The following is an 18380-nucleotide window of genomic DNA, read 5'->3' on the forward strand; positions in this document are numbered from 1 at the left end:
AAAAACTTTGCACTGACACTTTGATCATACACTGCACAAAACCCATGAAGATGTTACTGCACTAAGACATTGTGAAAACATTGTTAGATGCTAACTAACTAGCTAAAGTTTTACTTGCTTGGTTCACATTTCCGGTGGCAAATGAAATGCTATTACAGGTACCCACAAAGGCAACAGTAACCTTGCTGTTCTACAGACCTAATATAAAACTTTATCATTGTCTGCTTATGCAATGACTTCCTGTTGCAAGTGCATAAAGGAGAAGGTCTTGACCATGGTGTAAACATCACCAACATTGAACGAGATGTCACAGACAGCATATAGGTAGATATTGGCTATCCAGTGCCTTCTTAAGCTGATATCCTCACCACCTCCTACTCAACATTTTTAGGTAAAACCTCAAAAATTTCATTTGATTTATTTAAAGATTATTTATTAACTGATTGCTGGTTGATTTAGAACTGTATCATGGGTCAAATACATAAATAACTCTGGTATTTGGACACAGACAGACCTGTTGAAAAGACACATCTTGGGTTTTCCACCAGATCATGTAGTGCAACTTCCACAATATTTCATCAGTGCAACTGTTTCACATCTTCAGATGATGGTAGCTGCTTTTGTCTCTGCTGCAAGATGTGACTGATGATAATCACATTTTGGCATCGAACTTTATTAAGCCAGGAGCAGGTAATATACATGTATGGGAAGATATTTGTGTTTGGAGGAAAGTGACAAAGCAGTGGCAGCTGATCAGAGGCCAGGCCATCTCACTTTTCTGTGTTGAAGTAGTAGCAGCAAAAATGGTTCTTAAAATAGACCTTAACGTGCTTTTGTCAGCAGGCGTGAAAGACGTTAGCTTGTATTATTCATTCCAAACTACTGTACCAGACTGCAAGTGAAAATTTGAAAGCTTAAACCAAGGCAGATGAAGGCTGAAGCATGTTCTATGGAGGCTAGGCACATTCCAGGCCACCAGTTAGTACTCAGTCACCATGGTAACCATGACTTCACTACTAGGAGTGGATGAGGGGGTACAGGTTGTTGTAGCTGTCACACTGTGCACTTCTGCCATGTGAGAGGCCAGTAGCTGTGATTCTGCCTCACTGGGTTTCTCTTACATTCATTGTGCTATGTGCAGTGAACATGGATGAAGCCCAGCCTTGTACAAGTCCTGATGTAACACATTCAAGTGAAGAAATCATTACTTCCTTTCAAGAGCTTTCATTTCCAAGGAAATGTGAAACTGGGTTACATTAAATTTTGAAGAAAAGACATCCAACCCCAGCATTACATTCACAAAGATAAGTTTAAAACATTTTTATTACAAAGTTCATGGTATGAGTAGCACAAGTTGTTATGTGCTGCCCCTTTGACAATGTGAAAACTCTGTCTAGAGGTTTAGCATGGCATGCTTTTTCTAAAGATCATCTAAGAAGTTTTATTTCCCATAAGGAACTATCCAAACAAGTGTTTAGTATATCAGAGCTGCTTAATGAACATCACAAACTGATAAAAATCAGACACAACAGTAAAGTGAAAGCTAACAGAGACATCATGAAAATTCTAAGTGACTTCACAGTCTTTTATGGAAGCAAGAGCTAGCTTTCAGAGAGAAAGAGGATTGCCTGAATACCAGAAATTTCAGAGCAGTTTTTAAACTTGTGCTATACAGAAACAAAGATTTGATAGCACGCTGGAAGCAAATGTGTGATTTCCAGCAACTTTCAAAACCTATACAAAAAGAACTGATTGAAAGTATAACTAAATAGATTTGTGGATATATACATTCAGGTTTGGATAGAATATCATTTTATGTCTGCACTGTGCATGAAGCAACAGAAATTTCAGACAAGTCGCAATGCATTATTGTTGTGAGACTAGTGGACTCCATTGGTGACATTCAAGAACATTTTTTGGTTTTCATGATGTTACCCAAGCTAGAACTGCTGCTCCTTTATTCACTGTATAGAGTGACGAGTTGCAGAATTGTGATATGAAGAACAAACTGGTAGCCCAAACATATGATCATTCTTACTTTCTGGTGACAGAGCGAAGATTTGCCCCCCTCCCCGAAAGCTCTTTTTACTAGAGTGACGAGTTGCAGAATTGTAATATGAAGAACAAACTGGTAGCCCAAACATATGATCATTCTTACTTTCTGGTGACAGAGCGAAGATTTGCCCCCCTCCCCGGAAGCTCTTTTTACTCACATTTTTGCACATTGTTTGAATTTAGTTTTGCAACAGAGTTGTTCTTGTGTAACACTGTTAAGGATTTTTTCTCCACCATTCATGGTATTCCTGCTTTCTTCCTCTACTTTTCCAAAAGCACAGCAATTCTGGACGTTATTGTTGGTCAACACACTCGTTCGAACAGGGAAACAAGGTGGAACTGTAACATCAGAACAATGTCTGCCATTCACGAAAACCATCCAGGGCTAATTGAGGTTTTAAATAAAATCATTAACAATCCAGTTTCTAGAGCAATGACTACAAGAGAAGAATTTGGTTTCAAAAATAGCCTCATAGACTGATTTCATTTTTCTTCTCTGTGTTTTCTAAAGCATATTTTTAAACACTGAACTGCTTTTCAACATTCTTCAGAAAAAAGACCAGTGCTGCACAGTTTTGCAAAAATACTGTCTCAGAGTGCATAGCTTATATGAGAAACTTAGGAACTGAAGATAAATTGGTCAGTTTTATAAATTCCTCAAAACTCTCTACTAATTCGCAAGCTAAAGTTTCCATGAATAGAGCTGAAATGATGGATGAATACATTGGCAATCCATTGATGTCAAAATACAAATGATGTACTTCAAGGTATTGGATAATATTGTAATTCAATCGGAAATAAGACTCTTGCATTATGATAAACTCTGTAGACAGTGCAGATCATTATTTCAAAAGTATAGAGTGTCCTTCAGTCACTCACATTTGCATGTAGAACTGAAGAATGTATTTTCTTCCCAGTATAAAGAAATATTTCAGTCCATCAGTTTGGGAGAGGTCATCAAAAATAATTGAGAATGAAATGGACCAAATTCTCCAAGAAGCTTTCATATTATTTAGTGTAATTGCTACCATTCCTGAAACAAGTGATTTAGCTGATAGGAAGTTTCTTGCTTGTACCACAACTGAAAAACCAGTAATGCGAATACTTGAAACCCAAGACACATAGCATGATGATACCATCAAAAGATTTGGGAAGAAGCAAGCAGTGTCAGATAAACCAATAGCAGCAGAATCACCACAATCATCAGCAGAGCTGTCGTCATCAGCAGCAGCATCCAGAACAACAGACCCCATAATACTACCTCAAGGCAATGAAAATGCATGTGAGGAAAACATACAAGGGTCATTAGCCGCAGCAGCTAACAAAGGAGGGCAGTCACCAAGTCGGGGAGCACAGGAGCCACCAGCAACAGCAACCACACAGAAGAGGTACCTGAGGCCTGGGAGATCAACAGCAGAAGCAGCTTCCAATCAAGACAGATGCCTGAGAACTAGGAGACCTGCTACACTAAGTGAGGATTTTTTATGGTACCGAGTAAGCAGAAAGAGAACATGGAAAAAGATGTAAGTAAAACTGTCCATATTAAATACCAGTGTGGCAATAGTGAGAGGAATATAAACACCGGACAAAGATACGATCCAGGTTTAATGACACAAACTGAAAAAAATCACTGCATAGTACCAGAAGCAAAGGGAGCAAGTGAAGTGCTTAGTATATTACAGGTAGGGGAACTATTACACTTAAAGCCAACTGTTAGAATACTTCACCAAAATGTTCAATACATAAACAATAAAACAGAGGAACTAGAGGTAATATTACAGGAGTATAGGCCAAACATTCTAGTAGTTACAGAACATGGGCTAAAAGAAAATCACATAGGAATGTACAACTTGAAGAATTATGTGAAAGTAGCCAGTTTTTGCAGAACTTCCTATAAAGGTGGTGGGGTTGCCATTTTTTCTAACTATAAATCAACTAAAGCCATAAATATAACAAAATATGCTATAGAATTGAGCTTTGAAGCTACAGCACTGGAAACTAAAATTGCTGGTAATTTATGTTGTGTATTAGGTTTGTATCGATCAACAAATGGTATAATTAAAACCTTCTTTGAACAGCTGGAAGATATAATCCAACACCTCTCAAAAACATACCGTATTTACTCGAATCTAAGCCACACTTTTTTTCCGGTTTTTGTAATCCAAAAAACCTCCTGCGGCTTAGAATCGAGTGAAAAGCAAGCGGAAGTTCTGAAAAATGTTGGTAGGTGCCGCCACAACTAACTTATGCCGTCGAATATATGTAGCGCTACACAGGCATGCTTTGTAGGCACAAAGACAAATTCTGGTGCCAAAACCTCTGTGTCAGTAAATAAATTTTTTTTAAAAAAAAGTGGAAGACGAGCTTTTTTCTCCGCCCCGAGTTTCGACCACTGCATTTTCATACATTATCCGATGAAGTAAATACAAATTCTGTATTGTTTGTTCAACTTCGAATGTAGCAGCATTTCAATGTACTACAAAAATCTGACTGGCAAGACTGTTTGGGATGTTCATCAATATGGCCAACTCTACGTTCTGAATTTTTTCCTACCTGTGAGAAGAGATGGTTGCTAATAGGAACTTGATGAATTGTGAATCACATGCAGTATTCTCTTCACCATATGAATAATACACTCCTGGAAATTGAAATAAGAACACCGTGAATTCATTGTCCCAGGAAGGGGAAACTTTATTGACACATTCCTGGGGTCAGATACATCACATGATCACACTGACAGAACCACAGGCACATAGACACAGGCAACAGAGCATGCACAATGTCGGCACTAGTACAGTGTATATCCACCTTTCGCAGCAATGCAGGCTGCTATTCTCCCATGGAGACGATCGTAGAGATGCTGGATGTAGTCCTGTGGAACGGCTTGCCATGCCATTTCCACCTGGCGCCTCAGTTGGACCAGCGTTCGTGCTGGACGTGCAGACCGCGTGAGACGACGCTTCATCCAGTCCCAAACATGCTCAATGGGGGACAGATCCGGAGATCTTGCTGGCCAGGGTAGTTGACTTACACCTTCTAGAGCACGTTGGGTGGCACGGGATACATGCGGACGTGCATTGTCCTGCTGGAACAGCAAGTTCCCTTGCCGGTCTAGGAATGGTATAACGATGGGTTCGATGACGGTTTGGATGTACCGTGCACTATTCAGTGTCCCCTCGACGATCACCAGTGGTGTACGGCCAGTGTAGGAGATCGCTCCCCACACCATGATGCCGGGTGTTGGCCCTGTGTGCCTCGGTCGTATGCAGTCCTGATTGTGGCGCTCACCTGCACGGCGCCAAACACGCATACGACCATCATTGGCACCAAGGCAGAAGCGACTCTCATCGCTGAAGACGACACGTCTCCATTCGTCCCTCCATTCACGCCTGTCGCGACACCACTGGAGGCGGGCTGCACGATGTTGGGGCGTGAGCGGAAGACGGCCTAACGGTGTGCGGGACCGTAGCCCAGCTTCATGGAGACGGTTGCGAATGGTCCTCGCCGATACCCCAGGAGCAACAGTGTCCCTAATTTGCTGGGAAGTGGCGGTGCGGTCCCCTACGGCACTGCGTAGGATCCTACGGTATTGGCGTGCATCCGTGCGTCGCTGCGGTCCGGTCCCAGGTCGACGGGCACGTGCACCTTCCGCCGACCACTGGCGACAACATCAATGTACTGTGGAGACCTCACGCCCCACGTGTTGAGCAATTCGGCGGTACGTCCACCCGGCCTCCCGCATGCCCACTATACGCCCTCGCTCAAAGTCCGTCAACTGCACATACGGTTCACGTCCACGCTGTCGCGGCATGCTACCAGTGTTAAAGACTGCGATGGAGCTCCGTATGCCACGGTAAACTGGCTGACACTGACGGCGGCGGTGCACAAATGCTGCGCAGCTAGCGCCATTCGATGGCCAACACCGCGGTTCCTGGTGTGTCCGCTGTGCCGTGCGTGTGATCATTGCTTGTACAGCCCTCTCGCAGTGTCCGGAGCAAGTATGGTTGGTCTGATACACCGGTGTCAATGTGTTCTTTTTTCCATTTCCAGGAGTGTATGAGTATAAACATTTTGCCATGTATTCTTTCATGTTTGCTGCTGTCTCATTTAAATCGTGCCTGCCTAATAAACTATGAAACTAGAGTGAGACAACAGCAAACGCGGAAGAATATACTCGTAGGTATCGTGTCATGTTTATATTCGTATTACTCTTATATCTAATAGTGATACAGTCAGAAATGAAGCACGGCAACAGACTAGATTTTTAAATCTACGATGACTCTAATTTCTGTGCAGAATGTAATGTACTAAAGAGGCGCCTGCAAAGATTTTCAAACGGAGAAAAATTTTAGCTACACTCCCGTTCAGAACATCTTCTATCATACGCAGTCTATTATATGGTTCTTGTTGATCATTATCAAATAAAGCAGCAGTGCAAGTAACAACAAATAGCAGTCTCTTGCCATTGTTTCGCTAATGAGACGATTCCTCTCTCTTTTTTTTTTTTTTTAATTGTAAGGCGGTAGCGCGCACAAAAGCAAGCCATGCCGTGAGCGGCGACAGGCTGTAAACACGCACTATCAGAATGCGACAAACAATGCATGACACAGTGCAGTAATGCATTTTCGCTTAGAGTGATGTAAACACCTATAACAAAGAATACGACACTTATCAGATCAAAGCAAAATAAGCAATTGATTCAAACGAGACGAAGCACGTGAAAAAGGAAGGGTACCCGTATAAATACGGACGGAGCGCCTGACGCATAGCAATGGCTACCTGGTAAAGCTTAACTGCTAAGCTTACGACTAGAACCAAACTACTGTAGCTGTATAGTCAATCATTCGACCTAAATTGTGTCTCATATTACAATGGACCAACTTTGTTTCGATTTGGAGGTGCGGCCTAAAACTTTTCTCTCCCCTTGAATTTCGAGTCTCAAATCTCAGGTGCAGCTTAGATTCGAGGCAGAAAACTGGGAAACAATATATGCAGCTAAAGATGCAAACACCAGATGGAACCAGTTTTTTGCTTCATTCAATTATTATTATGATGTTACATGTCCTGTTAGTAAAAGGCTTGTCAAACAGCAACAAAAAAAGAAAAGCTGGGTGACTGAATAAGTAATCCATGCCAGAAATAATCTGAGATTGTGTTATGACCTCTCCAAACAAAAAAATACTGAGGCCTACAACACACTGTATAAAATAAAAAAGAAAGAGTACTGTAGTTTTATCAGAGAAACTAAAGCATCATTCATCAGGATGTCTATAGATAAGGGAAAGAGCTACTCAAAAGGTTTATGGTCGTTCATTAATGAAGAGAGAGGAAAAGTAACAAATCGGGCAGAGGACACCTGCCCACTGATGAGTGGGAAAAGCAACACAAACCCTCTAGAAGTAGCCAATACTTTTAACAGATATTATATTACTGTAGCAGACGAATTAATAAGTCAAAATAAAACAAATGCAGTAAGTAAATTGTTAAACCCCGCACATACAAATCATACTATGGTTTTCATACCTACAACAGATGCAGAAGTGTCAAACCTAATAAAACAACTTAAAATTAAACATTCATCTGGCTTGGATGGTGTCACATCACATCTCATAAAGGAATGCAGAGAATGTATATTAAAACCATTGACATACATGCTGAATGCTGCGATAGAAGAATGTATATTTCCAGATTCACTGAAAGTAAGTAAAGTGAAGCCAATATTTAAGAAAGGGAACAGGGATGAATTAGGAAATTACAGGCCAATATCATTGATCTCAACATTTGCTAAAATCTATGAAATGATAATAAAGAATAGAATTGTAAGTTTTATAACAAAGATCAGTATACTGCATTCACCACAACATGGTTTCAGAGAAGGTACGTCAACAAAAACAGCATCAACAGGTATAACTGAGCACATTCTTAATTTACTTGATAGGCAACAAAAGACTTGTGGGATTTTTATGGACCTATCTAAGGCACTTGATTGTGTGAACCACTCAAAATTAATGATGAAATTATATCAGTATGGAATTAGAGGAAAATGCTATAACATACTTAAATCATACATTACAAATAGGAAACAATGCACAGAAATCAGACATACTAGTGGGGGAAATACAACAAACTACAGATCAGAATTACAAACAGTTAAACACGGCGTGCCGCAGAGGTCTGTGCTTGGGCCAATACTATTTATACTCTACGTAAATGACTTCCCTAGCTATATAAATCACAAACTTATAATGTATGCTGATGACACAACAATCATTTGCACAGCTGACACAAAGGAGGAGCTTGAGAAGGAAGCACTCCTGACTATCGAAAATGCAAATAAATATTTAACACAAAACACCTGTTTATGAATCAGTCTAAAACAATGAATGTAGTATTTCAGACCAAGCATAGTGAAAATTATAATATAAATGTTAGTATAAATGGAAAGACTATTAAAGAAGTAGCCAGCACAAATTTTCTAGGAACTATAACAGATAAACATTTGGCATGGGGGGAGCACATAGATGCACTGTGTAAAAAGATAAATGAACAGATCTTCGTCATGCATAAAACAGCTAAGACTGTGGATGATAAAGTCGTCAGATCAATGTATCATGGACTTGTCTTCCCACATTTGTCTTATTCAGTTCATATATGGGGAAGTGCACAAGCTGGCTACCTAAAAAGAATATTCACAATTCAGAAAAGGGCAGTGAGATGCATTGCAAAAATACCACCAAGACAGACCTGTAGGCAAGCTTTTGTACACTGCAGTATTATGACAGTATATTCACTGTACATATACCAAAGCATAAAGGCGGTAAGGTCAAGTGATGAACACCTCCTAAATAAAGATGTACACAAACACAGTACAAGAGGAAATGAAAATTACTACATGATAAACAGAAATCTAAAACTGTCTATGACTGCCCCAGAAGAAGCATGCAAAAGGTTTTTTAATAAACTCCCCAAAATCATTAAAAAAGAAACAGACCTAAAATGTTTTAAAAATCATTTGAAACTATATCTCACAGAGAAGTGTATATAGAGTTTGAGTGACTACTAAGATGGTGTTTAAATATGTTATATCATTTCTGAAATGTACCTTTAAAAATTATCATTTCTGTATGTTGTTTGGATGTGTGTGTACATATAATGTGAAACATGTAATACCTTTGTATGATTATGGACTGTTTCTGTTTAATTATTTGTTTCATTTATAAGTAATGAAATCAAGTTTGATGTTAATAGCCTATTGTATGACACACCCAATATTCTCAGCTGGATTCTCAGGTGGAGTCCATGGGTAAAGAATAAATAAATAAATAAATAAATTGAGTTAACTTGTTTTCAAGTAACAATGCTGAAACACCCACTTTACTAGTATGTTTCTAATACAAGTGTTGCTGTTATTATTATTATTATTATTATTATTACCAGTAATAGTTGTAGTGGTAGTCATTGCCACTGTCATCATCACCTTAGTAGTGATAGTAGTAGTAGTAGTAGTAGTAGTAGTAATGGTCATTTTGAATGCTAGGTATGTGTACATTAAAAGGGAAGGAAAAGAGATTGACCAATGTATTTCCTGGCTTCTCTAGAATTTAGGTCCATAATCCAACACTGTTGGGAAACACTGATTCAAATTCTGAAGGAAGGAAGAATAAAATACAGTGAAATGAAAGTTACAAATCATACAGAAGGCAGACAACAGTCATAAGAACTGAAAGGCATGAAAGGCAGGCAGTTAACTGAGAAGAAGTGTTACTCAAACCGTGTATTAGACAAGCAGTAAAAGAAACAAATCAGAAATTTAGAAAAGGAATTAAAGTTCAGAGAGAGCAAAAAAAACTTTAAACTTCACCAGTGACATTGTGTGTCTGTCAGAGACAGCAAGGAACATGAAACTTCAATTAAATGGTATAGATAGTGTACTGAAAATAGGTTACAAGATGAACATTAGGAGAGTAAATCAAAGGTAATGAAAGGTAGCTGAATTGTGGCAAATAATTTGGAGAGAATTAGATTAGGAAATGGAACATTGAAAGTTGTAGTTGAGTTTTACTATTTGGGGAGTGAAATAACTGATGATGACAAAAGTAAGAATGTGCACTCTTACAAATACTATAACATCTAATATAAACTTAAAGTATCAAGAAGACTTTTCTGGAAGTGTTTCACAGGAATGTAGTCTTGTATGGAAATGAAATATTGATTGTACACAGTAAAAACAAGAAGCGTATAGAAGCTTTTGAAATCAAACAATGGAAAATCCAGGATAAAATAATGACAATATTATAAAAAGGATGGATTGCTACTCATGCTCCTCTACATAAAGAGTAACAATGTATCCTTTACATAATGTTGAAGCTTTTGAAATTTGATACTGAAGAAGAATGCTGAAAGTCAGGTAGATAGATTAAACAACTAATGAAACATTCTGAACTGAACTAGACAAAAGAAATTTATGGCACAGCAACACCAAAAGAAGGTCAGCTGTCAGGAAACACCCTGCACTATGTGTTTATGTACACAAAATGAATATTCATTGATAAGCGTTGTTATTCCTGATGAGACCAAAACATATGACTGGACAGATAAATAATTAATGAATGGACAAGCTAAATTTTGTTGCAAGTAGTTCATGAGCCTCTATGAGCAACTGGATGAATAATAAATTTTAAATTGAGAAGCCACTGTTTATAGGACCTTCAAAATGTCTGTTTGGATTTTTTAAGTGTTAGCTGCAGTCTAGTGACCAACTCATCTGTCACATTTGACCAGAAAGAATTCAGTCACAAGGTCAAATAAATGAAGGCAAGAATGTTCACTACTCACAGAATTTCAAATTTCAACAAAACAGAGTTTATTTCAAATAAAGTAACACTTATCACAGTTAATAATGACTGTCTGCATGAGGGATTAAATGAAATGTAACAATATGTTATGTTCATATAAAGATCCAAAAAACAAATGAAACTAAATAAGTTCCTTTAGGATAAGTCTTAACTTAAGTTCCACAGTTGCTAACTAACTAAATTCTGACTGCAGAACACTCTCTAAATCAACTGCAGAAAAGTTTTTAAACTTCAGGCTAGATCACCTAACCCAACTTGCATGAATATCACAATGCCACAATGTAACCAGTTCGCTTGACAGGAAATCTGCTGTCACAAGGTTGAAAATATTTCAGAGTGTTTTCTATCAATACACACAAATACCACAAATCCACAAACAAATACTTAAAAATATTCTGCTTTGCTTATGTGGCAACTTACTACTGCACATACATACTTTCTATTCCAACTCTCAACCCCGACTGACTACCAAAGAGTAGGCCCCATGCCAAAATGGGCACCACTATTTAAACCCTTGCATTTACATGAGTCAAGCACACACATTTCTGATTTTCAATATACACTTAAAACTATAAAGATAATGTTATAATATATATTATATATGAACTTTCACATAAATTTACTCAGTTTTCTAGCCCTCTGACTTAGACAGTTTGTTCATAAATAATGACTTTGTTAATGTAAATGCTACTTAGCATTGTTGTGTTACCAATAAATATAAACAGTTAAAAATAAGTAGATCCCTAACTAAGTTTATGTAGCTATGCAGCCATTACTTTCAATATTTTATATCTTATACTTGTGAAAATTTAGGTTTTTAGGCATGGATGTTATTCAAAATAGATATTTATAAAAAAAAATCTACTATGACAGTTCAATAGGACTCACAGATACCTATCCATAGATATTTTGATTGTAAAAATTGCTTAAGGCATTATCAAGATATTTAATTTTTAAACTTCATTATATACAGGTGTGCATAAATAAAATTCAAGTTTCGAAATGTTGTGCAAAGAGGTACACTGCTCAGAATAACGTCAAATTTGAACAGAGTTTTATTGATGCAGGGGGAAACATCATGGGAAAAAAATTATCAAAAATTTGACCAATATATGGCACTGTAAGCATCAGAATATGCACACGAACAGAAACACAGCACATAGTTGTTCCTGAGTTTGTATCCAAGATGCCCAACATGACTGTCTCCATTAATGATCATGTTATGCTGGTAAAGCTCTTTTGCAAGAATGGTGAATGTGCACCAGTAGCCCTGAGAAGTTCCAGACACTCGAGGGTATGAAAAAAGACATTGGTCCAATGTCTCCTATGGGTCTGGACAAAACAATTACAAAATATGAAAAGACAGGTTCTTTTGAAGTGCAGTTTGGCAGTGGGAGGAAAGCAGTTGATCTTACATCTGTTGAATATGTGGCTACAGCACTGCAGGAGGGGTGGGATGGTGGTGTGCAAACATGCAATGTACAGGTAATAGCCCAAATGCTGGACATGACTATGATTATGGAGCATAAAATCTTACAAAACATTCTTCATAGCATTCAGTTATATAGTTTAAAGAAGAAAACAATTGTTGCAGCAATTTACAGGTCACCATCTGGAGATACTGAAGAATTTGGAAGAAATGCTCAACATTTTCTCAAATGAGAACTCTACCATAATTCTTTGTGGTGACTTTAATATTAATCTATTGGTCCAGAGTCCAGTAAAAAACAAGTTTTTAGACATACTAAAAAGCTTCAACATGTTTCCCCACATATCAGCTCCAACTAGAACAACAGATTCCAGTAAAAGCCTAATAGATAACATCTTCTCAAATGTGGACACACATGAAGTTGCAGTTACAAATGTGAATATAGGATTATCATATCATAATGCACTAACCTTTAATCTCACTGCAACTCCCAAGGAGGAGGAAAATAAAAAGGAATACAAACGATTTTTCTCCAATGAAAATTGTAATCAGTTCAAAAATAATTTAAAAAATGCAGTTTGGTCAGAGGTCCTGGCACAAACAAACACAAATGATGCTTACAATATATTTGCTTCAACTTTTATGACATACTTTGAAATGTGTTTCCCAAAAAAGCTTTTGAGTTATAGATCATCTGGATCCGAAGGGACCTGGATTACACCCGGAATTAAAAAGTCAAGTGAAACCATGAAATTACTAAGACACATGTCATGATCAGCAGTTTGTTGAGTATGTGAGGATATACAAAAAGACTTACCGCAAAGTAATAGCAAAAGCAAAATTATTAAGTAATGATAGATTAATAAGACAGGCTAGTAACAAGTCCAGAATGATGTGGAAAATGGTAAAAGAAACTGGGGGTCAAACTAAAGAACAGGAAATCAATCTTAAAAATAATGAAAATATTCCCATAGAAAAAGATGCCATGGCAAACTATGTAAACAATTATTTTGTAAATATTCCCCTTACTTTAAGTAGTAAATTTAAGCAACAACCAACAGTGACAACTCCAATGGTAAATACCAGCATGATGGCAATCCCAACAGATGAGCATGAAGTTCTAAAAGTCATTAAATGCTTGAAATCCAAAATGTCCTCTGGGTTGGATGATGTATCTGTATCAATAATTAAGAAAATTGCTCCATGTGTTGTCAAACCTATAGTGCACATAGCAAACTTGTCCGTTAGTGAAGGGATATTTCCGGACAAACTTAAAATCTCTAAAGTGATACCTCTATATAAAAATGGTGACAGACATAAAATAGAAAATTACCGACCTATATCTCTCCTCCCGGCCTTCTCCAAAATACTTGAGGAATTAATGAAAATCAGGGTTACAAAATATCTAGAAAAACATAAACTAATAAATAACAGTCAACATGGCTTTTGAGCAGGGCACAGTACAGAAACAGCCATATTGGACTACACAACAGTAAGAAATTTGGAGTAAGAAATTTGGAGTCAAATAAACAGGTTGATGGAATTAATCTAGATTTATCCAAAGCCTTCGATACTGTGAACCATGTAATATTACTAGAGAAACTTGAAGCAACAGGCATCAGGGGTACTGTTAAAAAATGGTTTGAATCTTATCTGCAAAACAGGTCACAAGTTGTTGAGCTGAGGTCATCCAACAATCTTCACAATTTTAAACTCATATCTGAACCAAAACAAATCGAAATAGGTGTTCCACAGGGCAGCATTCTGGGCCCATTGTTATTTCTAATTTATATCGATGATATACAGGCTCCAGACAGCTCAGCCCAAAATTCTACAATTTGCAGATGACACGAGTATCATAATTAGTGATATAAAAGAATCATTGTGTACTACAGCAGAGAAAATGCTCTCATACATACAGTCATGGCTTTATTCAAATAAGCTGACATTAAATACAAAGAAAACAAACTTTATACAGTATGGAAGCAAGTGTCAAGGAGAAAATATGTGCCTTATGCTGGATAGCAAACAAATAGAAAAAGTGTGCACCACAAAGTTTCTGGGAATGCGAATTGACCAAGATTTAAACTGGAATGAACACAGTGTATATCTTACTCAGAAACTTAGCTCAGCATGGTTTGCCTTAAGAATAATATCCAAGGTATGCAGCAAAGAATGTATTAGAGCAGTGTATTTCAGTTATTTCCAATCAGTTGCAAGCTATGGCATAAGTTTTTGGGGAAAAACCAGGTCAAGACTAAATGACATTTTTATTATGCAAAAAAGAGCTATTCGTATCATGACACACAGCCCACCACAAACTCACTGTAGACCCTTATTCAGACAGCTAAAGATACTTACAATATCATCAATATATATTTTTAAATGCCTGGAAATGATAAGTAAAAATAACTGCGATCTCCAAACCAACTCAAGCTACCATGATCACAATACAAGGCATTGTAAAGACTTCCACATTCCCTATGTAGCAAAAACTAGAAGTCAGAAACATGTTAGCCACTTAGGAATAAAGCTTTTAAATGCACTTCCATCTCAAATTAAAGAATTGAAAGGCAAAAATAATTTCAAGCATGAAGTAAAAAAATACTTGACGGAAAAATGCTACTACAGTGTAAATGAATACCTGTCACAGACTGTGGATTGAAACCTGTAGCCTACTTATTTTTTAAAAATTCAGACTAATTTAATGATGTTTTCAACTTTGTAATTATGATACTTAGGAATAATCTGTTAAATATCCGTAATACATTTTGTGTATATCCGTAATACGTTTTGTGTATAAGGCATAGTTCATGATCTAAAATTGTTTATCATCAGCACGTACTTTTGTTTTTTGGGTAATAAGTCTTGTACACTACTTATGTACTATGTGTATGTAATTTGTTTGCTGTTTGTATATGTTTGTCAAATTATTATGTGTATGTGTTGTTATGTGTTACGTGTAATCAAATCCTATATCACACGTGTGATCTATTGGATGCTAAATAAATAAATAAATCAATATCCATACAAAATAATTCATGTTGATGAGTAACTTTTGTTGACCTCCCAGCAAGTTGTTGGTCCTGAAATAGCAATGGAATTAAGTGTAAATGTTTTTGAACTTCACTGTTTAATAAGCTAAAGAATGTGATTTATTGCAGTTCACATTGTCATCTTCATGTCCACACTGTTTTTCCAGTTCTGCCTTAAGAATTAAAAACTGGACAAAATTAGATTAATTAGAAACACTAAATCTGTATAGAACATATAACTTTCTCTTCTAAGAGAAATTTGCTCAGAGAGAGAGAGAAAAATTATGAGAAGATATATTTGTGTACAGAGGACTGAAAAGAAAATAATTATTAAGTTAATGTCACAATGTTGTAAGGGGAAACCTTTGACAGTTACTTCCCAATTCATTAACTAGACAATTTTCACAGCACCTCTTAACAACAGCAATTTAGATGCAGTGTTTACTACCACAGACCAATAAAGACAATGCAGTACCTGTGTAAAGTGACGTTTATCAGTTATGAGGAGTGGAGTTGCACCATTCACATCCACCGCATGAACATTGGCTCCAGCACTGAGTAAAATGTTCACATGCTGGAAGAAGAAGTATGCAGTTAGTCATTTCTGGATGGCCAGTAGTAAGTCATAATGTTATAAAGTCTGGTGCAAAATGTGCACCAGTTACTAAACATTTTACTTATTGTGTGTATTTTCATCTACATCTAGTGAATAAACTTATGATGTATACAGTACAATGACAAGAAAACAAATCTGAGAAAAGAGAAAAATAAGAAAAACACAAATGATTTTCTAATCCTTCAATATAACATATTCAGATCGGTAACAAAAAGATGAAGATGAAATGGGAGATACGATACTGCGTGAAGAGTTTGACAGAGCACTGAAAGACCTGAGTCAAAACAAGGCCCCGGGAGTAGACAACGTTCCATTAGAACTACTGATGGCCTTGGGAGAGCCAGTCCTGAGAAAACTCTACCATCTGGTGAGCAAGATGTATGAGACAGGCGAAATAACCTCAGACTTGAAGAAGAATATGGTAATTCCAACCCCAAAGAAAGCAGGTGTTGACAGATGTGAAAATTACCGAACTATCAGTTTAATAAGTCACAGCTGCAAAATACTAACGCAAATTCTTTACAGACGAATGGAAAAACTGGTAGAAGCCGACCTCAGGGAAGATCAGTTTGGATTCCGTAGAAATATTGGAACACGTGAGGCAGTACTGACCTTACAACTTATCTTAGGGAAAGATTAAGGAAAGGCAAACCTATGTTTCTAGCATTTGTAAACTTAGAGAAAGCTTTTGAAAATGTTGACTGGAATACTCTCTTTCAAATTCTAAAGGTGGCAGGGGTAAAATACAGGGAGCGAAAGGCTATTTACAATTTGTACAGAAACCAGATGGCAGTTATAAGAGTCGAGGGGCATGAAAGGGAAGCAGTGGTTGGGAAGGGAGTGAGACAGGGTTGTAGCCTCTCCCCGATGTTATTCAATCTGTATATTAAGCAAGCAGTAAAGGAAACAAAAGAAAAATTCGGAGTAGGTATTAAAATCTATGGAGAAGAAATAAAATCTTTGAGGTTCGCCGATGACATTGTAATTCTATCAGAGACAGCAAAGGACTTGGAAGAGCAGTTGAACGGAATGGACAATGTCTTGAAAGGAGGATATAAAATGAACATCAACAAAAGCAAAATGAGAATAATGGAATGTAGTCGAATTAAGTCGGGTGATGCTGAGGGAATTAGATTAGCAAATGAGACTATTAAAGTACTAAAGGAGTTTTGCTATTTGGGGAGCAAAATAACTGATGATGGTCGAAGTAGAGAAGATATAAAACGTAGACTGGCAATGGCAAGGAAAGCGTTTCTGAATAAGAGAAATTTGTTAACATCGAGTATAGATTTAAGTGTCAGGAAGTCGTTTCTGAAAGTATTTATATGGAGTGTAGCCATGTATGGGAGTGAAACATGGGACGATAAATAGTTTGAACAAGAAGAGAATAGAAGGTTTTGAAATGTGGTGCTACAGAAGAATGCTGAAGATTAGATGGGTAGATCACATAACTAATGATGAAGTATTGAATAGAATTGGGGAGAAGAGGAGTATGTGGCACAACTTAACAAAAAGAAGGGACCGGTTAGTAGGACATGTTCTGAGGCATCAAGGGATCACAAATTTAGCATTGGAGGGCAGCATGGAGGGTAAAAATCATAGAGGGAGACCAAGAGATGAATACACTAAGCAGATTCAGAAGGATGTGGGTTGCAGTAAGTACTGGGAGATGAAGAAGCTTGCACAGGATAGGGTAGCATCAAACCAATCTCAGGACTGAAGACCACAACAACAACAAACAAAAAGTACAGCATTAAGATTATGAATTGGCAACTTCAAAGTAATACCTAATTAATCACCATAATGTATAGCCTTAGGAGATGCAACCAGGATGCCACCTGAGTTACCAATATAATATCTGATGGAGTACTCTTCTGTAATATGTCTGATGGTATGACTTTCTCCAGTCATACTGAGGTGATGCTAGCTTGCTACTTTTCTGAGCACCACACTTGACATGGAGGACTCTGATTCTATTCGGCATGCAACATATCTTGCATGAGAAGTTGAATTCCAAAGGATAGTGGGTGACATTTTCCTAAAATGGTGCAGACCATTATCAATGCCAAGCAGTGCTGAGATGAGAGCTTTCTTGTTACCTGTTCCATTTTAGTTGGTTGTCTTCGGCTTCACAGCTGATTATTATTGGTATTTCCAATATCTAAGTGGATTCATGGTTCTTTGAACTCCTATATCTTTTTATATTCCTGTATAAGGCCATTTGCTATGATTAATTTTTGGTGACAGAAAAGGCAAGTCTCAAAGCAGAGGACAAAGTATTGAGTCAGATACTCCCCTTGCAATATTACACAATTTTAGGATTATTCCATTCAATCTCTTCAGTTCATGATAAATGTTTCTGAAATTACAATATCCTATTCAACATAACT

At 37.3% G+C, this 18380-nt stretch overlaps 1 protein-coding gene across 1 annotated transcript in view; it reads right to left on the reverse strand.

Annotated features, from left to right (window-relative positions):
* LOC126417476 (serine/threonine-protein phosphatase 6 regulatory ankyrin repeat subunit A-like) overlaps positions 1-18380 on the reverse strand; it is a 408260-nt gene that overhangs the window by 124563 nt on the left and 265317 nt on the right. The window contains exon 13 of the mRNA XM_050085121.1: positions 15850-15948. Coding sequence (XP_049941078.1) covers positions 15850-15948 — 99 coding nt within the window. The remainder of the gene's footprint in view (positions 1-15849; positions 15949-18380) is intronic.

The sequence above is a fragment of the Schistocerca serialis genome, chromosome 1 (genome assembly GCF_023864345.2).
Source record: "Schistocerca serialis cubense isolate TAMUIC-IGC-003099 chromosome 1, iqSchSeri2.2, whole genome shotgun sequence".
NCBI classification, from domain to species: domain Eukaryota; kingdom Metazoa; phylum Arthropoda; class Insecta; order Orthoptera; family Acrididae; genus Schistocerca; species Schistocerca serialis.